Raw genomic sequence first — 26,990 nt, forward strand, 5'->3', positions numbered from 1 at the left:
AATAGTTCAAATCTTGCGAGTGCAATTTCTCAAGATTTCATACTGGCTTCCACATGAGTCAGAAAACAAATAAACTCAGTTCCATGTAAGTTCACCATGAACCTGCAGGGAGGCCAATGGCCATATTTGCAATAGCTTTCCTCTTGTAGTCAGTTATATTCAATATATAATTGCCTGCAGTAATTTGAAATCATTTCTGGGTTACAGGACAGAGGAGGGCAGCTGCAGCCCTCAAAGCTTTTGAGTTTGGCTTTTTTACAATGTACAGTACTTCAAATGAGTAAGTTCCTTCAAATACCATGAATAGTGACCATATGTTTTCATCTAACCCCTTACAGTCTATTAGAGGAACTAGCAGCTTATATTCTAAAGCAGTAGAAAGTATTTAGCTCATAGGCTAAAGATTCTGTAATTCTGTAATCCTCAAAACCTTTTTCACATCCTGCATAATTTTACATACCATTATCGTATCTTCTTTCACACTTTTCTCTAAAGAGCCAGAAATGAAGCTTTTCCTCCTAGGGAAAATAATTCTGTATACAGCATTCTGGGATTCCATGATGGTATGATGGTTTTTAGCTTCATAACTAACAATCCTTAAAATTAAGTTCTCTTCTTTTCACAGCATCATTTTTGTTTACATTGTTATGTTAATTTGTTTCAATAAGCTCCTTGTCTTGTTATAGTCTGAGTTTTCAAATTTTCACTCTTTTCTATGAAATTTTATACATTCAAAGTGTTTTCAGAAGAAAAGGAAATATTTTCTTGACAAATTCCACAAATTCTGACCTTGATTGGAAACTTCAGAACTCATTTAGAAAGAAAGTTATCTCATAGTTTTAGAAATTAAATGAGAGTAGTATTAACACTTATAATACCATAATCTACAATTGCAGTACACCCAAGCCTTATTATCTACAGGGATTACATTCTTGAAAATCCTGCAGAAATGGAACCTGCAATTATTGATGTGTGAGATCACTTGATCTATTATCAGAACAATGTGGAGACTTGTTTACAATAAACACTGCAAGAATAAGAACATAGTTTCCCTTAGCATAATACACGCTGATGTTATGTGGTAAGCTCTGAGACTTTTACCTACTGAGAGTGGCCATGTACAACTGCATTGAGATCCTGTCTGATGAAAAATGGGTTGTACTTTTATACAAGTGCATAAGCAAATACAGGACATGGGAGAGCAGAGAAGTAGAATGTTTGAATAACAAGGACTGCACGTACAAGTTAATGTAGGGCCTATGGTGCATTTCTATATATGATTATTTGAAAAATATAGATTGGTAGTTTACATCAACACATTAAAATCCTGAATGTTTTGTTTCGGATATAATGAAACCTTTGTGTGTTACTTTATATTTAACATTTTGTACTGTATGCAAAAGTTAATGCTGGTTATGAAATATACTAGGACAGTCAGACATGGACTTCAAAGTATAAGTTACTTTGCTTTCTTTTTAATTCTTTAATAGTAAGCACTGAAAAATCATTAATCATACTTGTATATCACATTTCAACTTTCTTGTTAATTACTTATGCTACATTACATTATACAACTAAAGAGCATTAAGCAATATTAACCTGATCTTAGATAATGGAGTAGGATACTCAGGATAACATGCACAAAACCTTAAATCCATAAGTGTTTGAGATCAAATATTTGATTTGTCTGTATTTCTAAATCTCTAGCAAAGAGCAACGCTAAATATTGATGTTTCTTTAATTACCAATTAATTTCTGCTATCATATTTGTTCATAAGTGGTTTAATAATGTTAAGATCAATATACATTGAATAATGTAGCTGAAATTTGAATTATATGCTACAAACAAAAGGTATTATATTTTTTTCATGGCAACCCAAAATATAAAGTTATATGGCAAAATAATAATGCATGTAACAGCTTTCTTCCACTCATTGATGACCTTTTTTGAGGTCATAATGGAGAGAGATACAAATTCCTAACTTGAATGCTTATTGTCAGATTTTAACAAAGCTGAATTAGGAATTTGAAACTAGAAATGCAAAATTGCCCAATGAAATAAGTCATATGTTGATTGTGAAAACATTTCCCCATTTTTCTCCATAGATTTTAGCTACTTCGGTAATTCTGAAAACACCCTTGCAAATTACTTTTAAATAAAAACTCTCACAGGGTCACCTTAATGTTTATAGTCCTCCATCAAATTGTACTGTTTTATCCACTTTTGTGAAATGCAAGAGGGACAATACAAATTGATATATCTTTCATTAAGGACATAATATTTTTTGTTATATTTACTAGCTATACTTATGTCTTACTTACTTACTGGACTAGCACTGATAATGTTACCTAGTTAGGGTAATGAAACATCTGCAAGAAAACAAGCAAGCTCAGAGAGTATCATTTCAATCCTGAGCTACAAATATTCTCCTTTATTGGTGCTTACTTTCTTATGCCCTTATTCCGAGTAAATATATATATTCAGAATTTTAGCAATCTCATTACTTTGTTCCTTTAAGATTATTTAGTTATTGCTTATTAAAATCATATTATCTTAAACAGTATTGTTCAAAACTTCAAAATAACAATTTAAAAATATTACCAAAATCTGGGTATTGTCCTCTTATTGTCCTCTTCTTTTTCAAAGCCTTTTAAGTATGAATTAACTTGTAAGAGCAGTCCCAGCTTGAAATCTTTTTTTAGTTAATGGGTTTACACTTTTGATTCTTCTTTATCTGTCATATGTTGAGATGATTCTGCTGACTGTATCTTTTGAGTTTGAAACTACTTGGCTGTAGGTGTGGTTTATACAGTACTTCTAATTATTGTTTAACAACCATATCACTTCCTTTGGCTGCAAGAAGATAGTTATCTATTAATGGTCTCCCATCATTCCTTGGATTATTGCTGTTTTTGTGCTATAACTTCATTCTTCTTCTATTGATCACCAACATTTTATGTAAGTTCTGAAACAACATATACAAAGAAATATTTACATTATTATCACATTTTCTATAAGGTCCCCCCAAAAGAGTGAATTTTGTGACTTCAATTTATTTGCAATTTCAAAATAAACTCTTTTAATTTTATTTCTATAAAGTTCTCAAACTCAGTTTAATAGACCATTTTGTGGAAAGGGTTCATGATTACACTGAAATATTAATTAAATTCATATCTTCATCAATAATACAATGTAAAAATTTGCTCATGATATAGATGTATCTTGCATAGTTCACATAAATTTACATCATTGTGCAAATGATATAAATTATGTCAGTTTGGACAAGACTAGTCCAATTTAAACTTTTGTTCGTTCTGAAGTCCAGTCTGAAGTTGGAGCTAATAAAGGGACTCCTACTGATTATCTGACTGTGTTGCCTTTGTGCCATGCCTCTGGTCATCACAGCATGCTTTTGTGCTGGCAAATGGGCACAAGCTCACCCTGTCAAGTGGCACTCAGCTCTCAAATCTGGGCTATCAGCTTTCCAGCTGACAAGCTCAGCATCTTTAACTGCTGAGCCACTGACCGCCATCTTGTCCTACATAGTGGCTGTTAAAATCTTTATATGGTATGTTGTTGATGACTCCTGGCTTTTCTTCTGGGACTGTTAGGTCTTTTGTTTTGCATCTCCTCCAGTTGTGGTCTCCTAATCTGCTAACATTGTAAAATTCAAAGAAATATAGGAATATGGGAAGTATTCTAGTTCAAGCCCCTGCCCTAGGCAGCAACCTTTATGATATCCTGGGAAAATAATTATCCAATCTTTTCTTGAAAACCTCCAGCAATAGAGCACCCACAATTCTGGTAGACAAGCTTTTCCACTGTTTAATCGTTCTCATTGTCAGAAAATTTCTCCTCATTATCAGGTTGGACTCCCTCTGATGGGCTTCTATCATAGCTTCTTGACCTGCCCTCAGGTGCTATGGAGAATAAATTGATACCTTCTTCTTTGTAGCAACCCTTCAAGTATTAGAAGACTGCTATTATGTCTCCCCTAACTTTTATCTTCATTAAGCTAACATACCTAGTTTCCAATCATCATATGATTTACCCTCCAGACTCCTTATATTGCTGATGTGTTTCTCTAAGGTCTTTCTAGGTCCATGATGATACAAAAATATGCAATATTTGAAATGTGGCCTTGTTAGTGCAGTATCACTTTTTGTGATCTTGAAATTCTCTCCCTCTGGCTTTTTTTGTAGCTGCAGCATATTGCTGTCTCATACTTATATGGTGGTTCAACAGGACACTTAGATCCCTCTCACAGGCTCCACTGTTGAGCTAGATATTCCTATCCTGTACGTGTGCATTTGGGTTTTTCCTGCCTAATGCATACCTCACTTTTCTAACCACTGAACCACATTTTACTGGATAGAGTCCAATGTTCAAGACTGTCAAGATCCTTCTGAACCTTTAGTCTATCTTCCAAAGTAGTAGCAGTTCACCTCAGCTTTGTATCATTTGCAAATTTGATGAGCACTCCTTCAATCCCCTCATTCAGATCATTTATGAAGATGTGGGTGAGCACTGGACCCAAGTTTGGTACCTCACTGCATGCTATGCTCCGTGCAGATGTAGTCCCATTGAGGACTACATGCTGAATGTGGTTGATCAGCCAACTGCAATCCATCTGGTGGTGGTATTGTCTATCCCATATTTTTCTATCTTACCAAGAGATAGGCTGTGGTCTACTTTATTAAATGCTTTACTGAAGTCTAAGTTACTATATCCACAAGGTTTCCTTGGTCCACAAATTTAGTCACTTTATCAAAAAAGGCAAAAATATTTGTTAGGCATTACCTGTTTTTATCAAACACATCCTGGCTTCTAGTAATCAGTTTGTTTATTTGTAGGTGCTGAAAAATCCACTGATTGATTATCTTTTCTATTTTTTTTAATCTGGTGGTATTGGTATCAAGCTGAGTAGTCTGTAGTTTTCTGGGTCCTCTTTTTTCCTCTTTATAAAGATAGGAACCACATCAGCTTTTTTCCAGTTTTCTTGCAGGTCACCTGTGCTCCAGGAGCTCTGAAAGATTTCGGAGTGGTTCTGAGATCACATCTGCCAGTTCCTTCAGTATCCTGGCATGTAAACGATCTGGTTCTGGAAATTTAAATTCATCCAAAGCAGATAAGTTTTCTCTTACCAATTCATTGTGTATCTTGATTTGCATTTCTACTCTGGACACGCTGGCTGCCTAGAGAAATGGGAGAATATCTCCTTCACCATTTCTGTCATTCTGGACAGCACAGGAGAGGCCCAGAATCTGAGAGGAAAGTATACTCCTGCCACAGCTTGAAACAATTTTCACTGTCCCACTTGGAGTCATGAGATTGCACCAGGAACAACATAGAGACAAATGCTTTAGAGTTTACACACCTTAAAACTACCTCTAGTTAATCAAGAAAGAAAATGCGGAGCTTCTTCGGCGACAGACCAAAATCTGTCATCGTGTGCAGTTTTGATCTGTGCTCGCTGCTGGAGCGTCCTGAGCCGGCTGGTTTCAGGGCTAAGTCACCCCATAGAGGTGGTGAAGAAAGGCAAAGACTGCCAGCAGGGTCGAGGAGAGTTGCATCTCTCCTCCCCAGCTGGCCATTACTCCCTTTCCCAAAGGTGGTTGCAGCAGTGGTCAGAAATGGCCACCTCAAAGAAGAACTCGACAGGAAAAGAATGTGCAGGAGGAAGATAAGAAGAGAAAGTTTTGGCTGACTGGGGTGAACTGAAAAAGCAACAATATAAGGTACCCTGGAATTTGAATTATAAAAAACAACATTGTTCCCCAAAAAGACTTTGAAGCGGCGAATGAGAGAGGGAAGGGAAAGGATTTGGCTTTTTTCCCCCTTCTTCCCTATATTGACAACTAAGAGATTTAAGCAAGAAACCGGCAAAAATCCACTTTGACATTAACAGGTATTTAAGCTGAAAATAAAATGTCAAAGGGATAATAAAGATTTCTGGATTCTCAAAAACTTTTAAAAGAAGGAAAAAAAACAAAAGGGTGGGATCTGGAAAAATGGAGACCACCTGGAAGTGAAAGGAATTAACAGTGAAACTTTAACAAGATTCCTAAAAGATACATTTTAACAAGATAAGAGAACTCCAGGAAGAGAAAGTGGAAAAAAGAAGCAAAAAGAAACAGCTTTGGATTATTTGGATTACTTGATGATTTTGGATTTTTGGCTATCGGATCTAAAGGACTAAAATTAATTGGGTGGTTGTTTAAAAGTTTTTAAAATGGTATCACTCTTGGAAGAATTGAGAATGGAACTTAAAAAACAGAAAGAAGATGCACAAGAAAGAAGAGGTTCTTTTGGCTTCGTATTTCAATTTTTAGAAATGGAGATCCTGAACTATGAGAAACAAGAAATGCCTGTAAAACAAGAAGGGCGGGACAAAGAAGAAGCCATATTCAATGACCAAGTATTTCTATGTGGGGAAAAGAAAGGAAGGGGGGGAAAGAGAGTGAAAAATTTAAGATTTGAAAAAAACGACACAAAAAGGAATAGTTTGAAAAGTAATTACAACATTAGGAAGAAACAGAAGAGAGGATTACAGAAGAGAGAATCAGAATTAGAGAGAGAAGGAGTCAAAAAGGGAAGAGGGAAGAAGAAGGGGAAGAGGGAAAGGAAAAGAAATTATAAAGGACAGAAACAGGACATAGAGAAACAGGGGAAACGTACAAGGATTAAGGGTATAACCCTATTTAGAAGATACAGAGATAATGGGTGAAAACAATTGAAAGGGGTATTCTGCAAGGGTCCATAAGATAGTATTGTTATATTAGAAATAGAAATGAACTTTGAAAATATGAAACAAGTGTGATTAAAATGATAGATAAATACTCATTGTAATGGAATGGAATGTTTAATAAATAAATGAAATAAAGAGAATGAGAGAATGAAGTTAGGAAAGGAGGGGAACATTTTAATTATTATAAATGTGTTATAAAAATTTAAGTGAAGAGGAATATGAAAGAAACATGAAAAAATTATGGAAATTTTATAAGTGTTCCTAGAAGTATGATACCCTATTGAAAAGAAATGTTAAAGATGTCAAAGATTATAACTAACATTAATGATAGGGCTGAATTGGAATAGAATAAGTATTTTATATATTATTTATATATATATATATTCTCTTTAAAAACTTAGCATATTTTAAGAATGCACCAAGCAGAATTTGACTGGAAGTTATGTATTATATTGAATGTTATAATTGTAAAGGCATAAATTGAAGTTTAAATAAGGGTTGAATGGATAAAAATTAAAAGATACAAAGGTGTCATACTCCAATTAGTAACTACAGGGAAAAATTTTGTTTAATGAGAAAAGAAAATATGAAACTGAAACAGGACAGAAAAAAGTATAAATATAATGACTAGAAAGATATTGAAACTTAGAAAAAGATATATATAATTGAATTTAGAAAGGAATCAGATAATTAAAAGTAAGATTGAGAAAACTAAGGGAAGGGAAAAATTATTGAAAAAATGTTAAAATAGTAGTAAGATATGGAATAGAACACAAAGATGAATATGAAATTGAATTTGTGTCTGTATGGAGAAGTGATAACCCATGCTATTCTCAAAAAAAGAAATTTTACTTGTATTATGTTTTGTGAAAACCCAAATAAAAATTTTATTTAAAAAAGAAAAGAAAATGCAAGGTTAAAAACGGAAGAAATTAAAGCAGTATAATTTTCTTTTGAGAGCAGAATTTCATTTTTTAATGTGTGCCAGTGTGTACACAGAAAAAAATGACAATAAATGTTCTTCTCCCCTTCCCTCCTTTCCTCTCCTCATATCATCTCATCTAAGTTTAATCATATTAACCTTTGTAAAGTACAAAATAATTTCCCACTTTAATGGCTTTTGCTATGTGCACAGCAGAAAATGAGTGATAAATAAGTTTTCATTAATAATTCTACTGAAGTTTTAATATACACAGCAAAAACTAATAGAAAGTAAATCCAAAGAAAAATAAAATAAAAGCCCAGAAGGAATAAAGTAGAAGAGAAAAGAAAAAAGCAACAAAAGCAATAATTAAGTGGTTTCCAACCTTTATTACCCAAAGCATAAGCTAACATACTAACTTTTCACAATGTTTTAAAATTACAGATTTCTTTTTTAAAAAACCTGTTCTCCCCATAACTTTTATCTACCCAGAAACCATAATCTTTTCAATCCTAATTCAGCAAAAAGCGTATTAGGATTTATCAGAAATATCAAACAGATTATTTCTAGTCATGTATACAACTTTGTATTTCTTTTTCTTTTTTCTTTTGCTCTGCACAGATCATTCATATGGCATTACAGGCCCTGATCTTTCAAAACTCTTTGATATTTAAAAAGAATCGTCAAAGTTGTAACCAGCGTAATTTCTAAATCCCATAAAGAGATATTACCTAGATTTTCTTGTCATAGCTGTCCATATTGATTTGTCTTTTGTTTTCCAATTTTGGTAATCTACATTTTCTTATCTCCCATGCCTCCAGTCTAAACTATCTGTAATGTCTATGTCAGGTTAATGGTTTTTTTTTGAAGTTTTTCTTATCATCTTTGAAAAATTTAACCATATAAATTGTTTCCTTTCTGAGATATTAATTATTAATACTTCCATTCATGTTTTAAGAAAAAGTTATAGCAGACTTAGGTAGTGTAATTGTTTCCAGCCTGGTTCTTTAGTTCCCTCTAGTGTCCATTTGCATCTTTATCAAGCCTTAGTTCTTTATATGGTTGTAGTTCCATTTCTGTAATTTCCCATGAGAGTATTATTTAATTGGATACCTGTTTATCTATTCTTACACCTAAAATAACAAAACTTTCAAATTTTTCTAGTCTCCTAAGGCATTAATTTTTTTCTTAAAATCTTTTTTCTAATCTTTTTTTCTTTTTGTAAATTGTATGTTATTTTAATTTTTTAATGTTTCTTATTAGACCATGCATCAAAGCTGAACTTATTTGAGTGGGACTGACCAGTCGTCAAGTCTTCTTGCTGAAGGTTTAATATATTACTATTTCATAGTACAGACAATTTTAAGTAAAAGTAAACAGGGACTGACTTTTTTTTCAGACTAATTTAAATAAAACAGAATTTAGTGTAATGATCTCATATAAGGAGAGAACATTTACAAGGGAGTTGTTTTGAGATAACTGTATCAGAGCAAAAGGGATGACTATTCAAAATGATGATTTTTAAAAGGAATTTCAAATGTGGAAAATAAAGACAAAAGTACATCGTAGTAACAAAAGCCAGTGATTTGTCATTTAATCTGATGTTAGAGCTTGCCATGAACATGCTACATGAAAAACCAATACATGAATGAAAAGTTATGTTATTGGTATCAATAAAAAGATACATTTATATTTATTAGTGTGGACCATTCTCATTGCTATATCACATTTTGCAGAAAAGTTATGGAAACATAATCCCACATCCCCCTCATAATTTTGAATTATTTTGATCTGAAGCTGTATTTTGAAAACTGGAGCCAATTAATACTCAGGACTTAATATTAGTGACCCAATTCTGGTGAACTTTAGCAACTTTCACTTCCGAGGCTTTCTCATTGTAGACCAATGAGACCAATCTTCCCAGACTGTTTGCTTTCCCTGGAAATGATCAGATAAGACTTTATGGGTCTTGGGGGAAGTCGAGTTTTGGTCCCTGCAGCTGCTCAATGACTCCAAACTGGATCCTTGCTTGACCATTCCTTCCCAATGCATACTAAGCAAAAATATTATACATTTCCTGTAAAAATTCTAAATTATTAGCCTACAAACTAAAAAATAAGAAAAGGAAGAATTACCGAGAATTGTATTATTCTTTATTTACATAATTGGTAATTTTATTGTTTAACAATAAATAACCATTAGTTTATTGTACTATGAATTTAATATAAAGTGAAAAATAAAATAAACATCTTAATTTTTGTACACACTGAATTGATTCATTCATTAATGAATTTTCATGTATCAGTTCTTTTACTGACCTTACAAACCAGCTAAAGTAAATTACTCATTCTATCTCTCTTAGTAAATGGCTATCCATAGCTGCTAAATAAATATTTCATCTATATTCTAAAGGCATTATCTGTAAAATCCTGTTTCCTATTATTTTAACTATAGCTGGAGGGAAAGCATGAGTGATGCTACAAATTTAATCAAGTGTGTACTCTAATCTACTCTAGTTTGGTTGTTCTAGTAGTAGTAATTACTACTTGTATTCTAACAATTATTGCATGAATAATCTGACATTAGAAATCTTTGCAAAGAAACCAGAAAAATTATTACAAGAAAAATCTTATGCTCCTCTATTGGTAAGTTACATTTTTCATTCATATATTTCAATTTTTCTATTTTCATTTCTAGTGGTAAGAAAAGCAATAGCAATTACTTGAACCACATGCTTGGAGAAAGATGGTCTCCTGCCCAATTATCACCACTAGGGAGCACCCATATTCTTCATATTGATAGTCAGGAAATGCTTTCCTTGTCATCAGCGTATACTAATATTCTGAATTATTGGCAAAAGCTATAAATCAAAGGAATGGCTTATTTTAGCAACATAAAACATGCTTCTTTGTTGTTCATTGAAGTAATCGTTCATGAAGTATAGCAGCTCAGAAATCTTCTACCTATGGTTTCACCTTATTAATGAAATGAAGGTTCTTACGGTGAAGAATATTATCAGTGAAATTAATGGAAGTCCAGGCCTGATCAAGCATGGAGGATGGACATGAAGATGAAAACAGACGTCTTAGGAATTTTTGGCAAGAAAACTCTTAAAGCAAGTACAGAAATGATAAAACTGGCTTAATCATTTGAAGAGGATTGGATTTCTTATTCTTAAATATAATTAATATAAATACATTATTAAAAATATGTCTACATCCCATGGAAGTCTGGTCTGTGAGTCTAATTAAGTTTACTATTTTCAAAGACACTTTTTATCAATCAAAAAATATCTCTTCAATTAAAGAGATTTTAAAAATCACTGTCCTTTTTTCCCATTTGAAATCCTAATATCACAATCTTGTCAACTTTTTCCCCTGTAATTTAAAATCCTTTAAGATAGATTTTCTCTCTCTTAATTTCACAAAAAAACACTCATCAAAATTCTTCATTACTGTTCAGAATACCTCTCTTATATTGCAAAGCAACTGAAGTAAGAAGGCAAAGCTTTTGCCAATTATAAAAATGTTGCATCAGTGGTGGGATTCAATTTTTTTTTACTACTGGTTCTGTGGGTGTGGCTTTGGTGGGTGTGGCAAGGGAAGGATACTGTATATCTCCAGTCAGAGATATACAGTATCTTTATATACATTGCTGGTTTTCCAAACTACTCAAAATTTCTGCTATCGGTTCTCCAGAACTGGTCAGAACCTGCTGAATACCGCCTCTGGGTTGCATAGTGATTCAGGGCATGTTGTAAATCCTTGACTCTCAAGCTATTCAATTCACAAGAAACAAAATTCCTTCAGTTTTTTCCAAGATTCTGGCTATTTCAATCTGGGTATGCTGTGTTGCAGTGCTGTCTTCTGAGTCTGTGGGTGTAAAGAGCAATGTGACATAAAATGAAACCATAATTTCATCTTTATCTCTGGTCAGGTATTTGATTTTTTGGAGGCATTATGGTGGGGGAGTTGATAAAATATTTGCTTCTGAGATATCCAAGCTTTTTTGTCATTTATTTAGCAATGTTATAGATTGGAATCTCTGGTAATAATATAATTGGACAAAGAGGCTTGTCTAACTTGCGTGTTTGGGGCATCCACAGAATCATGGGAGGACAAAGCAGTCATTCATTTCTGATGTTTGTACTACTGTTGTTCAATGATGTTAGTTATAAAACCTGAACTTCTGCCACTTGTGCCAGATTTACCACCAGGAGTTCACTTTTAAATGGTTGCTTTTTCTTGCTTCAGCTCTGTTTAACAGAAAGTATTGATGAGAACATCATTTGGACCCCATCCTACTCCCCAAAGCCATTAAGTCACTGTGGATATTTTGAAACTTGCCTCACAGTTCATTTTCACTCGTATTGGTGAGTAGAAAGGTTTGTGATTGGCAACTCCAATGAGCCTGATCAGTCTTTCTGAAACATTTTATATGTGCACATCTGGAAGACAGTTCAGGTAGTCCTCAACTTACAACAGTTCATCTAATGACTATTCAAAGTTACAATGATGCTGAAAAAAGTGACTTATGACTGTTTTTCACCCTTATGACCATTGTAGCAGCTTGATGGTCATGTGATCAAAAGTCAGATGCTTGGCAACTGACTCATATTATGACAGTTGTAGTGCCCCAGGATCACACTTTGTGACCTTCTGAAAAGCAAAGTCAAGCAAAGACAAGAATCTGGAGAAGCCAGATTCACTTAACCACCATGTTACTAACTTAACAACTGCAGTGATTCACTTAACAATGGTGGCAAGAAAGAATAAAAAACGGGGCAAATTTCACAACCACTGTCTTGCTTAGCAACATAAATTTTAGGCTTAATTGTGGTTGTAAGTCAAGGACCACCTGTATTGAGATAAAATATTTGGATGACTGATATGTTATTCTTTCATTGCAAACCAACTGCAATTTTCCTTTTTTATATAAAATCATACATTCAAATTTTCTCATCAAAAACAACTTCATCAATTTTCAGAACCCTACTCCATACTTCACAATGCAATCTACCCAGCATTTGCCAAAAATCTTTTGGGTTCTCCACAGTACATAGAACATACAATAATCTTGCTGTAAGGGACCTTGGAAGTCTTCTAATCTAATCCCCTGTTCAAACAGGAGACCCTATACCAGTGTTGGTGAATTTTTTTGGTACCAACTGCTGAAACGGGAGCGTGTGTGCTTGGGGAAGTGCCAGAAACCGGAAGAGCAGTTCCCCGGTGCATGCATGCGGGAGCACCGTAAACTGGAAGAGCAGCTCGCCAGTATGCATGTGGGCACCAGGAAGTTGAGCTTCTGGTTTCCAGGGCATGCATGCATGCTGGCCATCTGGTCTTCTGGTTTGTGGTGTGCATGCGCATGTGAAAATTAGCTGGTCGGCACTCATGGACACGCTGGAAACCATAAGAGAAACGGACGATGGCTGATGTGCCCGGAGAGATGGCTCTGCATGCCGCTTCCAGCACACATACCATAGGTTTGCCATCACATCCCTATACCATTCCTGACAAATGGCTCTTCTTAAAAACTTCAGTGATGGAGCATCCACAACTTTGGGAAGCAAACTGTTTGAATGATTAATTGTTCTCACTGTCAGGAAATTTTTCCTTAATTCTAGATTAGACCTCTCTTTAGTGATCTTTCCACCTGTTACTTCATGTCCTGCCCTCAGGTGCTTTGCAAAATAGGTCAACCCCATCTTCTCTTTGACAGCTTCTCAGGTATCGGATTAAAAACAAAATGATTCACATTCTCAATTTAACATAATTTTAGTTTCACCAGTAGAGTATTGCATATTTATTTACATTTAACAAGTTAACCTTGTGACTGCCTAAAATTTTCTTGGCAAGCTTTTGTTTTTAAAAAATGTTTAATATTGGCTGTTTCCTAGGGTTGAAAGAAAATTACTGGCCCAAGGTCATTGACTTTATGCCTAACTCATGGTGCCCTTGTTTCTAGCCCGGTGCCAAAATTGCTTAACCACTAACCAAAATTGCTCTCATTCATTTATTTACACTTAATAAGCTAATCGTTTTGCCTGTTACCTTTTCCATTATAGAGGGAACAATAACACCATGCTTCTATTAGTGCTATTTTAATAATACCAAATTTCTAACATCTATTAGTCACTAATTCAACCTTAAGTGCATATTAAACAATTCACAAAAACTGAGCTGGCTCAAATTCAGAACCACTCATTGATCTTGAAGCCCTCACTAAGTCTTCACTAATCCTACATCAATCTTTCACTATTAGCAGTCTGGTTAATCATCCTTAATATGCAAGTGTACTATGAATAGACTTATGCTGAAACCATGTGTTCAAAATAAACATCTGTTTTTTTATAAGCAGATTCTTGCCATTCTCATTCGTTTTCAGAACTCTAAAAGTTTCAATTGCTTCTGTGAACTTTTTCCTACTTTCACTTATTCAGTACATATTTCCACCCCATCTCAGTCATTTCAAATGTTGCGAAGTGTATTTCTGATTCTTCCATTAATGCTATTCATTGCAGCAAAATGTGCAACTAGGGCCAGTCATTTAATTCATACTTTAATATGCAATGACTTTGGTTGCACTGATTTGTGTAGTCTGACAAGAAATTAGTTGAAGCCACATCTTACGTGAGTGTGTGTGTGTGTGAGTTTGTATGTATTCATCCACTTCATTCCACAAGATAAGGTCACTTCATTTAGATCTTTCACCATTTTTTTTCAATTTTATGCGTACACAATTTTCCTATTTTCTTCTTCTTTGGGTTGGTAAATATATTCTCTTTAGTGTTTTCTCTGATTCACTCCAAATCTCAATATTCAATGTATTGAGGACATCACCAGATGGCCCATAGATATTGACCTCTACTATCCATCATGCTTTTTGGGTAATATACAAGTAGTCTTATAGGCCTACACAACATTGCTTATCATCGATTAGCAAGGACAATAACAGTGTTGATGATTTTGGATAGAATTTTATAGGTACAACCAAAGTCCACTTCTACCTTGGCAGCTTACATAATTTTGTGCAACTTCGGGTCACTAATCCATAGGGTGCCTTGCAAGTTAACACAGAGTTTAGCCATAACTGCAACTAAGAAATACTGGTAGTGATCAACTTTTGATTGAACCCAACAAGCTAAGCAAGGCAGTTGTGAATTTTGTCCCATTTTATGACCTTTTTTACCATAGTTGTTAAGCAATCACTGTAGTTGTTAAGTGAATCATGTAGTCGTTAAGTAAATCTTGCTTCCCCGTTGACATTGTTGAGAGATAGCTGGGATGACCCTGGGACAGTGCAACTGTCATAAATATATACCAGTTGCCAAGCTCAAATTTTGATTACATGATCCTGGGAATGCTGCAACAGTATTGAGTGTGAAAAATTGTCATAAATCACTTTTTGCGGTGCTGTTGTAACTTTAAATGGTTACTAAACAAATTAGTAAGTCAAGAAGTACCTGTATATGTATTAAAAGGCAGATGGCTCAAGTGGCTCAAGTGCTGGACTAGAAATTTGGATTTGTGATTTCCAACTGTCTCTTAGACAAGAAAGCAAGATGAGTGATTTGGGGCCAACCGTTCTCTCTTAGGCAAACTCATTTTATTACTTTCTTTTGTTTTCTTCTTTTGTTTTCTTTTGTTATAGTTTTATTTTATTATTTTATAGTTTTGTTCTGTTTTATTGTTTAGTTTTGTTTTTTAATTTTTACATGATTCTGGGCAGCTAACAATTAAATACAAAATAGAAGCAATAAAAAGAATAAATAATATAAATAGCAGCCAAGCAACAAACCTATAACAACATTAATAATCAACTAGGTGAAGAAATGGGTTCATCCACATCATAAGGGCTTAGGTTCGATGTTGTTATTCTGAGGAAAAGAGGACATAGGAGTATTAGCTATATAAGCCATCCTGAGATGACCCAAAATAAAGGTGAGCTAAAAAGAGGTAGGAAGAACTAAACTGTATTGACATTTGGTAAATCCTTAATGAAAATCATCTAATACTAATTCTATCCCTTTCAAAAGAGGCTTATGTAAAATAATGAATAGAGCATGGATTAAAGAAACATTGTTTTATTCAGTGTAGAGAATTGTCTGGAAATAAAGCTGGGATAAGCAGGAAGGAATTTTGACTTTCTATGATCCATCACAATCTTCTGCAATAGTGCAATAGGAGAAAAATGGCCTCCGATGTGGGTGTAATAGCTTTAGGACAATCATGAACAAAGATACTCTACCATAATTTTCAGGTAGTTTAGGCAGGTACCTTAAGCTTGTCTCCACTTTCCAGTGTGGAAATAATCTCTAGGTGGGCAGGAAATAGATACAAGAATATAAAATGACATCACAAAATCAAAAGAAAAAGCTGCTGTTAGCTGAATGAAGTGACTGAAGGCAAAAGACGCTTTTCCAAAAATAGTAAGCAAAAAGAAATATGGGGTGTGCGTGCGCGTATGTGCCTTCCATATGTGAAGGGTGGAGAGCAAATGGGAATTGCTTGTCCATACTTTTATTATTGTCCTTATTTTGCTGAGATCAAGGCCTTTTTCCAAAAGCAAATGCTCTTGCTCAGATAACTGGTGGGCTTCCAGATATTGGTGAATTGCCACATTCAATATTACATCACTGGGGTTGTGGTTGGATTTTTTCCAGCTGTGTTGTTCCAGTCCTTTTATCAGAGATGGTCGTCAGATGGTAAGACATATGACATTTTTTCACCACTGCCATCCACAAAAAAAGCCATGTTGTCCAACGATATATAATATGCTCAGATTGTTCACATTTCAAGATTTCTTTTTTTTATTTTTTATTTAGCATTATTATAGTAAGATATTTAAAAACAGAAAAAAATGAAAAATAAATTTTAATAGATTTATGAACAATACAAGATTGAAAAATTATTTCAAAATAACATTAACATTGATGCCAATAAAATATCGTCTCCTTTTAAGACTTCAGAACATTATTGAATATGATAAATATGCAATAATTAGCATCAGTATCACTATAATGTGAGTCAGCAATTTAAAAAATAACAAAAAAGCCTGTGTAACACAAACATTATTTTCTTCTTTAATGAATAACTTAGATATTAAAACCTTATATTCAAAGAAACCCAAACTTTGACTACAGACAAGGTCCATGTGTACAGTTATAATCTACAAATAGTATTAGAATTAAAGAATGGAATTAAACTCTGTATCAAACTTATTTTCAAAGATAAAATTATTTTTTATGTTGATGTATAATCCCACAATTTAATTTGCCATTTTTCTACAGAGGAGATTATTTCAATATAAAAACCTATCATAGTATATTTTATGAAAATATAAATTAGTTATGCTGAGCAGAAAAAAAATGGAAGTTTGAAAGAGAATTCAATCTCTTTCAAAAAAAATAAATCCAAATGGCACAAAGCCAGCCTATCTGTGGGACTGCCTTTCCCTAAGAATATCTACTTGCCCTACCAGGTTAGACATATCAATTCATGTTAAACTATATACTCACATGGATATACTGTATGTGTAACTTTTTATGTTGCTAACAGACAACAGTATATTTGGATAACCTAATATCTAGTAATTGCAGCCCTGGAGCAGAAAAAAAAAATTAGATAAATCAGCATTGCTGTTGTCTGACTCATTTCCCAGGCTATTCCTCTGGCTATTTTTGTCCCTACTCAGCCAACAGTCACAGTAGCTGCAAAATTGAAATCATGTCCTTGTTCATTGCAATGTGATCTAACCAATGAATTCAATTCTCCTTTTCTAACCACTTGCTCACAATTTGTTGGTTAGTTTCTCCCCCATTTGTCTCACATAGTCACAGAGACAATACATTTTGTTCAGTGGCAGCAATGGCCCTCTAAAGCAGCCAGATGCCTGAGATGAGCTCAAATCTTACTCCATACATCTTCCTAAACAAGCTGAAGACGAAGTTTTAGCTTGTGAATCCATTTGTTTGGAATTTTATGCTTTGTTTATGTGTTATTTACTCTTTGATATATTTTATTTTATTATAAACCACTGAGAGTTTGATTAGACTGCAGTAAGATAGAATTTTAGTACATGGATACATTTAAGAGAATAATGTTAGGGACATAATTGTAATTCCAAAATAATTTTCATTGATCATACCACATGTGCCAAGTAGTTTTGTTTAGAATTTTAGACAAAGTCAAATAAATAGATTATGTCTGATTAGGAAAAGCCATTTATTATCAGTTTTATAACAAGTATTTAGAACCTATAAAACCTATAAAACCTATAAAACCCTATAAAAACCTATAAAACCTATAAAAATTAAGTACAATAAAATGGTTTAAAAAGTATGAATTTAATTTAAAAAGAATAATAATGTGTTTGTCTATGTTTGTAAGACAAGCTGATAAATAACACCATTTCTCTCGCTCAAAATAAATCATGATTTTCTTTCTCTGTTTTTTCTGTTTGACATGAATGAAAGGAAAGCTACTATGTTGAATACATCAGAGTATGAATCTATGACATGGTTTCTTCACATGCTAAAAGACTGGATTGGTTTTGGTTACATGGAGGACTTTGTGAACTCTGTACTTCAGCCTCTATTGATATTACTAGTATTTTTTCTGCTTATATATTATGTACCTTCAGGTATTGTTTTAATTTGCTATGCATGCACATCTTGTTTATATATTTGGAAGAAAAAATATAACATAAAAGGAAATGTCTACAGTGAATTATGGAACAAACCAAAGCAAAGGATAGCAAATTTGGTGACTTTATGCGGAAAGATATGGCATGGTAAGTAGTTACTTCAATAGTCCCAAGATAATCAAGAGGGCAGACAATTTATTCCAGCCAGAGTCTTCATTTGTATGTGGCCCACAAGTTTCTTGAAACAATGTGCTGTGTAAAATTTGTATTATCAATTTGATATTTGCATCTAAATGGTGCCACATAAATATAGTCATAAGTGGTAATTTACTCAGCTGTTCATCCTTCCGAGGTGGAAAAATGAGGACCCAATTTGTTGGGGGCTGTAGGCTGACTCTGTAAACTTCTTAGAGAGGACAGTAAAGCATTGTAAAGTGGTGTATAAGTCTAAGTGCTACTGCTATTGCTATAAATTATATTCATATACAATGTTTTATTTCCTCCAATTTTTTTTACAGGTATAAAACTATGTCTTGATGTAGTAGGTTGCATTGAAGGCAAGCAAACATTCTGTGCTGACATTCTGGAGAGAGGCTACTTACTAGGAATAGCACCTGGTGGATTGAAAAGAGCAAAATTTTAGTAATGAAAACTACAATCTGGAGTGGAGTACCCATAGTGGATTTGCTAAACTGGCTTTAAAAAACAAAGTGGTAAGTGATCATGTACAAAGAGATGATCTATAAATGCACTTTAGTAATATTGGAGTATTCTCTAAAAGTTATAGATGGAGCCGCCTATGATAACGACTTGGAAACTAAATATAGTCTGGAATGTGGCTCAACCAGCACCTTGTTTCACCCTTCTAACACCTCTGCTTTAGGAGTTGCAGTTCTGAGTGCAAACCATGCTGCTTCTTGTCTCCTGTAAAGCCCTAGATCCATGATGGTGAACCTATGGCATGCGTGCCAGAGGTGGCACACAGAGTTCTCTCTGTGGGCATGCAAGCTGTCACCCCAGCTTAACTCTCCCGTGCATGGGCACATGCCTCCCGCTGGCCAGCTGGTCTTCGAGTCTCTGCCACACATGCATGAGGGTGGGGCTCATGTGCAGGGGATGGCTGCATGTGTGGAGGACCTGTGTGCATACATGGGGGTGGGGCTCATGTGTGGGGGACACGTAGGGGGGCACATGTGCAGGGGACATGTGCATATGTGGGGAGACATACAAACATGCGGGGAGCAGGGCACATGCAGGTGTGGGCCACATGCATGGGCCGCATGTATATTGCATTTTGGGGATGCGCATGCACATGCTTTGGGCACTCAGTGCCAAAAAGATTAGTTATCACTGCCCTAGTCCAGGGGTCACCAACCTTTTGGACCTCAGGGACCACCAAACTCATAATTTTAAATCCCAGGAACCACTAACCGGTTCTGTGGGCATGGCCTAATTTGTGGGTGTGGCTTGGTGGTCATGTGACTGGCTGGGCATGGCTTGTATGTAAATATAAATATTTATATAAATATTGATTTTTTAATAAAAAGAGCAACTTTTATCCAAAATCAGGCAAAGCAGGCAGGCAGGCACGCGCTTTTGTCTGTCCGGGCGCGCCCCCGGCCCTGCGCCCTCCCCTCCCCCCCACACCCCCCACAAACCCGCGAACACAAAACAACCCACAAACACCTTAATATAATTTATTTAAAAAAAAAATTTTTACCTAAAATTAAGGAGAGGAGGGGATTGAGTTGCTCACATAATCACAGATTCATTCAGAGATCTATCTATCTGCCATTGGCCAGCTCAGTCTGTCACATAGAATTTGCTTGCCGTGAGTCTGCACTGAATAATAGAACTTTCAAGATCTAAAGACTAGCTAGAAAGCAAGAAATCCAATCATTTCCTGCTTCCTAGCTAATCTAAATCTCCTGACACAGCAGAACAGCTGATGGTCTGAAAAAGGAAAAATAGCAATTTAGCAGGCAAGTTTGCCAAGTAAGGAGTGAGTGGGCGGGGAGGGTTTCCGCGGGCCATGTGTGTGGCGCAGCCTTGTGTTCCTGTGCAGCCTGGATTAATTGCTTTGGGGAGATGCTCTGGGGGTGAGATTCCTCTGCTGCCCACCAAATTTTTTTTGCGGCCCACCAGTGTCAACTGCTGCCCTAGAAAGTTTAGGTCTGGTTTTTTTTAATGCCTTTTTGCAATTATCTCTACTTGCCCTACAAAAGCAAAGAAGTGATTATTCAGTGCCACCTTGTGGGATCTCAGAGCCATGCTCTCTCTGTTGCCATTTGGAATGTTATCCTCTTGGAGGTTTTTCTGGCCCAACCTTAACATCTTTTTGAAAAGGTGTAAAAACTTGGCTTTTCAGAATCCAATGTAATTTGTGAACCCAACACATGAAAAATGTTTGATTGTGTTTTCTCTCTCCAATGCTCTGTATTTATTTATGGAGGTTTGATTGTTTTAAACTGCTTTAATGCTACAGATAATTCTTGTTTAACAGCTCATCATTTTATCACTGTTCAAAGTTGTGGCAGCCATGGAATGGGTGCTTTCTAGCCCATAAAGAATATCTGGCAATATAAATGGTCGCACTTCTCTTCTGAGGTCATGTCATGGCCTATTAGGCATGTCATCTTTAGGACTCAGCACAGCATTCCACAGTCACATGAGTCTAGTTTACAAAGGTTTTTTTGCTGTTTTCTAGCATTTTTTGCTAGCTTCGAGCAAAAACTAATAATCCCTTAATGACTGCAACATTTGCTTAACAACCACAATGTTTGTTTAATGACTGCCATGAAAGTCTCAAAGATGCTTTTTCAAGAGGCAACTGGACATTCTTTGTTTTTCCTTGATGACATTTCACTTTTCATCAAATGCTTATTTAGTCCTTTCGGACAACCATGATCTGGATGATAGACTGCATGGAAAAAGCCAGAATTTTATTTCTGGTCATAAGGGTGCCTAATTTGTAACTGTAACAACATATAGCTGTAATTTTGGGCTCTGTTACAGTCAAAAGTCAAGGACTACCTATATGGACTTATCTTTTGATTTGGCAGCTTATATATCTAAATAAATCAATACAATTTCTATATGCAGAGCTCATCAGAACATACAACCATAGTGGAATGGGCCATTTTAAGACAAATATTTTATAATATAGCATTGTCAGTAAATTTTTTCTGATGGAAATCTTGTCAACAGCTTGTACATGTTTCAACATATAATAATACCTATTCCATTAATATATAACATTGGCATTTATTCTGGAAGATCAGGAAACGACAACCAAATCCAATTTGCCTTAAAACTGGTTTTTCTTAACAATTCCAATCTAAACCAAATGCTTTCTCATATCAGTTTTTATACTTGTTGTTTTTTTTCTGTATTTTTCTTTCTAGCCAATCATCCCTATGTTTACAGAAAATCTCCGTGAAGCATACAGGACAGTTGGAAACACATGTGAGTTTCATTTTCAGATTTCTTCCTATATAATTAATTATCTAACCCTCAATCATTATATGTGCTTCCCCTCTCTCTCTGTGTATGCGCTTGTGTATGTGTGTGTGTGTGTGTGTGTGTGTGTGTAAATGCTTATGAATCAGTGGAGAGATGAAGTAGCTCAAAGTTGAATCAGGTAAAGGTGTTAAGATCAGTTGTCCATATGGGCAAAATGACTTCACGGTCTAACAAGAAAGGAAATACTGTTTTTTCCCTTAGGAACCAAATGCCCAGGCAATTATTTTTTCTTACATATTAACAAGAAAACAGCATTTTTCCATTTCCATTTTTCACATTTCCACATTTACAGATAGCTAGTAAGTTGATTGGAAGAGAAAGATCCATTTTCCCCTCTACTCTGTCCCCATCCTGCAACCCTCTGCCAGTGAAACCACATCTGGGGAGGACTGCATGCTGTTTCTGGATCCAGCCCACAGGCCTTGAGTTTGACACCCCTGATCTAAGCAGAACCAATGCAAAGAGCTTGAGGATGACATCTTGGAGCATCTTTTTGTGAAATCATGGAGGACAAAGTAGTGCCAGAGGACTACAGAATAGTAAATGCTGTTTCTATTTTTAACAAGTAGGAGGGAATGTTTACCTGGGTAATTGCATATCAATTGCAGTATCTTGGAAAAAGATCAGTTATTTTCTAGCTTTTTGATTTTGAAGAAACAGGATAGAAAGAGTATTGACACTTTTGGTGTTGAAGAACACTCCTGAAAATATTGTAGACAACAAAAAGAAAGATTAATCACATGAATCAAACTGAATCATCCAGCAAATGAATCATCAAACAAATCAGCCCAGAGTTTTCACTCAATGTACAAATGGCAGGGCTCAAATTATCCTACTTAGGACTCCTTATACAAAGACCTACTTCTCTGAAAAAGTCTGTAATGATAGGGAAGATGGAAGGAAAGAAAAGGAGATAACAGCACCAAAACCTGAAATAAAAGCAGTCACAATTTTCTGCAGTGTTTTACTTGCCACCTTGGCATCACAGATTCACCCATCATTTGAGAGTCTTGGCCACAACAGCAAAGAAAATGTTTTCCCCACTGAGTGGGTTTAATTTAAATATTATTTTGCTGTGGTTTTTTCTGTTTTGGTGTCATAGATAAATATTCTAGTCTAAGGGTCACATTCTACAATTTTGAAGTGGACTGCAGAAGTTAACATCATAGTTCATTTCTCCAGTTTTAAGATGCAACATAACATTCTTTAAAAAATAGAGATATCCCCATCCTTATAAATTAATAATTTTATCTTCCACTTTGTTTTATTTCCTCTACAGGGCTATCAAAATGGCTGTATGAACACTTTCGATTTCTTGTCCTCCCAATATATGGCGGGTTTCCCGTCAAACTCCGCACCTACATTGGAGAACCCATTCCCTATGACCCAAATCTAACTGCTAAGGAGCTAGCTGAAAAAGTAAATAAACATTTCACAAAAAGTAGCCTCTTATATATATTGGTTTTTTTCTGGATAACATTTTAGTTTTGAAATCCAATCAGTGGTGATAGTTATTTTATATTTGAAACAATGTGTGAAATTCATTCTTTCAAGTAAATTTTTATTGATTATCATGAAATTAAGAAAAATTAAAACTAAGAATTTGAATAATACCACACAAAAATTAGCATTGTACTTGTTAAAATTTCCTTTAATGGAAAAGAAAAATAATCTTCATCAATATCCCCAGCTCATTTACATCTCTCCATATCTCTTCTGTCCTCATGGCCTTCCTTCCAAACATCAGGTCAAAAGAATCTAAAACTTTGGCCATCACTCTGCCAATTCCTTCCCTTCCCTGCAAATGTGTGACATCAATCACAAAATGATAATCCTTCCTTTGCTATTTGCATATCTCTTCTAAATATATTTACATTTATTCAACATAAAATCTACTAAATGCAGATATTTGGATAGTTACCTTTGTTGAAAAATAAGCAAAATTTGAGTTGATTGGAGAAGGGAAAATACTATCAGTATCTCCAAAGAAGAAGAAGAAGCAAAATGATAACAGGAAATGTCAATTTGAGATTGAAAAAGGCTAAAGCAGATAGTAAAAGTCTAAATCTCTAAACAGTTTGGACATTATGGGTGGCAAAGCATGGATTTGTTAAGAATTCTTGCCTGAATAGTTACCTATTTTATGGTTGGTTTAGTTACATTGATCTCAGAAATATCAGACTAAGTTTTAAAGGAGGCCATACTAATTCTTATTGTCTAATAATATAAGACACAGACCAATAAAGTTAAGTAACAGGAAGTTCTTATGAAAAGATAAGAAAACCTTTCTGAGAAATGATCTGTGAATGTATTTTTAAAAAGGGTATTGATTTATGCTGTCTTCTTCTGTATTTAACAGACAAAAATTGCAATTGAAGATCTCCGAGACAGACACCAGAAACTACCTGGAAATATATTAAGAGCTTTATTGGACCGATTTGATAAAAACAAGAAAGATTCCTAATCTTTTTATATTTTATTATAGATTAATGAATTTTACTCTCATAATTCATATCCATATGTACATTCTAAGTGCAATGTTTAAAATAGTTTGAAATTTATAATTTAATTTCTTAGCCTAGGCAATGAACCATGTTATATAATATTCTGATAAACTGTGTTTTTCCACAGAATAATAAATGGATATTATTTTCATGCTGTGAAAATAGATCAGTGACACATCTGTTTGTGTCTTTATTTTTTATGTGCACATCCATGGCATATGACTAAAATGGGCATGTCTAGATGTACAACAGTAGCTTAGTTTTGTTTTGTTTCAATGACAGCCTGTTCTCTTCCATCCAGAATTTTGCACTTTTCAAGCACTTTTCAAGCAACAGGTAAGAGATGATCTTGATGGAGTTATGCCAGCTTCATTGTCAAGGTGACAGGGAGCAAAATATATATTTAAATCCTCAATAGATAGATGTAAAAAGTTCAGACACCTCCCTAATTCACTGAATTATAAATAGAAGGAGAAGTACAATATAATCAGACTCTGGCATTCATGTCAGACAAGTCTGACATTCATTTTTAGATTTATGGATTATAATGCTATGTATGGCTACATGCCATATCGGAAACTGGTTTCTCTTAAAATAAAGATGTTAAACTGTTTAATTATTTTTATTATACAAATGAATTAGTTAATTTAGAATTTGAAATAAAAATAGATGTGAAGATCTGAATAGGAAAGAAGCTTTGGTGCAACATAAGAAAAGCAAATAGTTATGGGTTTTGCCTGCCCCCCTCCACTCCTAGAACAATTTTCCCATTCTGCGCTACTGTCCTCTGCTTATTGTGCAATTTGGGTGTTGGATTGACATCTCCTATTTGAGAAACATCTGGCAGCTGTCATCAGGAGGGCCTTTGCACAACTTCATCCTGTCTTCCAACTGCAACTGTTCCTGGACTGGGCATGGCATGCCAGAATTTGGGCTGACTAAACAAGCAAATTCCCATACATGACATGACAGGAGTAATATACCAATAATAAAATATCTTCTGCCAGTTCTCGCTATATGCAATATTCACAGAAAATTTAATATTTACTTCTATTATATTGTTATTTTGCAGAACAAATGAAGATGTTAAGGTTCTATTCTAGAGTATGGAGGCTGAGGTGGTGGGCAGTTTAGCTTCATTATAAGTAGACAAAATCAGAAAAATCTAGCTTTTCCATTCAGAGTTGCTGAGCAGACAGCTTCTTCTGCAAGAAGTCTAAGTCATTAGGAACTCCAGATGTGGGGGTTCAGAAGGGCCACACAGGGTGGAAAGCATAAATTAAAGAAGACATGTAGATAGAAGATTGTGCTCCATCACAATTCTGCAAAACATCTTACTCCAATTATCTTGTTGAAAAGAGACCACAGATATTGTTTTAGGACCTGCTTCAGACACTCCACCTGACTGTCCATTGCTGATGAATATTGTCCCCATTTATTCGTACATATTTCCTGTATTCTTATTCATGTTTATACTTATACCTATTATCTTGTAAATGATTGACAAATAAAATAAATAAAAGATGACAAATGAATTTCTGCATCTAATAAAAAGAAAAGGGCTTTTCAAAACTTGGAGATAAATTGAGATCCATAATCTGAGATCACATGACTGAGTATGTCTATGTACCTAAAAACGTGATATAAAAATGTTGTGCTGTTTGCTAAATTGGAAGGAGGCCTTTGCAAAAAATGAAGTGAGCCATCTTTGTATATGAATCCATGACTATTAGTATGATAATATATTCTGCTACAGGGATAGATCATCATCCATTAACACCAAAGTTGCACTAGAGAACTTAGCAGCTGCAGCAAGGAGAAGGATCATGGGAGAAGAAAGACTTCAACCCTCTTTCACCTACCATTTCTTCTCTGTCTAGACTCTTCCATTACCCATCCATTATCACTGCAACATTGTCTCAGCCCTTCAAAGTAGATCAGACTAAGAAACCATAAGTCATATAGGCCAATCCAGTGCTATTTTTATTGTAATGTTATAGTAGCAGGATCTTTTCCAGAGTTTTGGTTTATGATGCAGATTGTTTGGGGATTTTGGGGATGCTTTATAGCTTTTTTGTTTGTCATTTTCTCTTTGATGTATTATATTTTATCTCACTATAAGCAATTAAGAATCTGGTTAGACTGCAATGAAATAGAAGTTTTTAAAAAACAAGATAAAAATATTAAGCACATTAATTCAGTTGGAATTCCCACTGATCTTGGAGCTTAGTGCGAAATAGTTTTGTTTAGGATGATAGCCAACATCAAATAAATGACCTGTGCCTTATTAGGAAAAGGCATTTAAAGCAAATTATGTAACAAGTGCTTAGATAAAGTAATTTAAATTGTATCCACAGAGTTGGATTTTCAAACCAAAAATTGTTTCCCATTATTCCTTTCTATTTCTTACTGCTCAGCAGGGCAAATTTTATGTTTTGGTGAGCATGAGGGCAAATGTGCAAATTTACTGGAAGTCCTATATAATTCAAGGAAGCAATGCAGAGACTTGAGATACATGTATATTTGTAGAAAAAAAAGAAGGGGAGATTTAGGAAAATCCCATGTGAAAAATAAGTGCATTAAAGTGATTTAAAATAAGAAACTATTTTTTCCTGCAAAGTTACGACAATGAATTTGTTTGTGTTC

At 34.7% G+C, this 26,990-nt stretch overlaps 1 protein-coding gene across 1 annotated transcript; it reads left to right on the forward strand.

The window, feature by feature from the left end:
• Nucleotides 1-18,796: 18,796 nt before the first annotated feature.
• LOC113413771 (DGAT1/2-independent enzyme synthesizing storage lipids-like) lies at nt 18,797-24,960 on the forward strand (the record flags this gene model as incomplete). The annotated part of the gene is given in 5 exon segments (XM_087961762.1): nt 18,797-18,943; nt 18,945-19,031; nt 21,723-21,783; nt 23,120-23,259; nt 24,200-24,960. Coding segments are annotated over 5 exon segments (540 nt in total), but the record flags the coding sequence as incomplete, so codon positions are not given.
• Between the last annotated feature and the right edge of the window lie 2,030 nt (nt 24,961-26,990).

Source organism: Notechis scutatus, chromosome 3 (genome assembly GCF_049901735.1).
Source record: "Notechis scutatus isolate UNSWTSFEM ecotype Mainland chromosome 3, rNotScu1.2, whole genome shotgun sequence".
In the NCBI taxonomy this organism is placed as follows: domain Eukaryota; kingdom Metazoa; phylum Chordata; class Lepidosauria; order Squamata; family Elapidae; genus Notechis; species Notechis scutatus.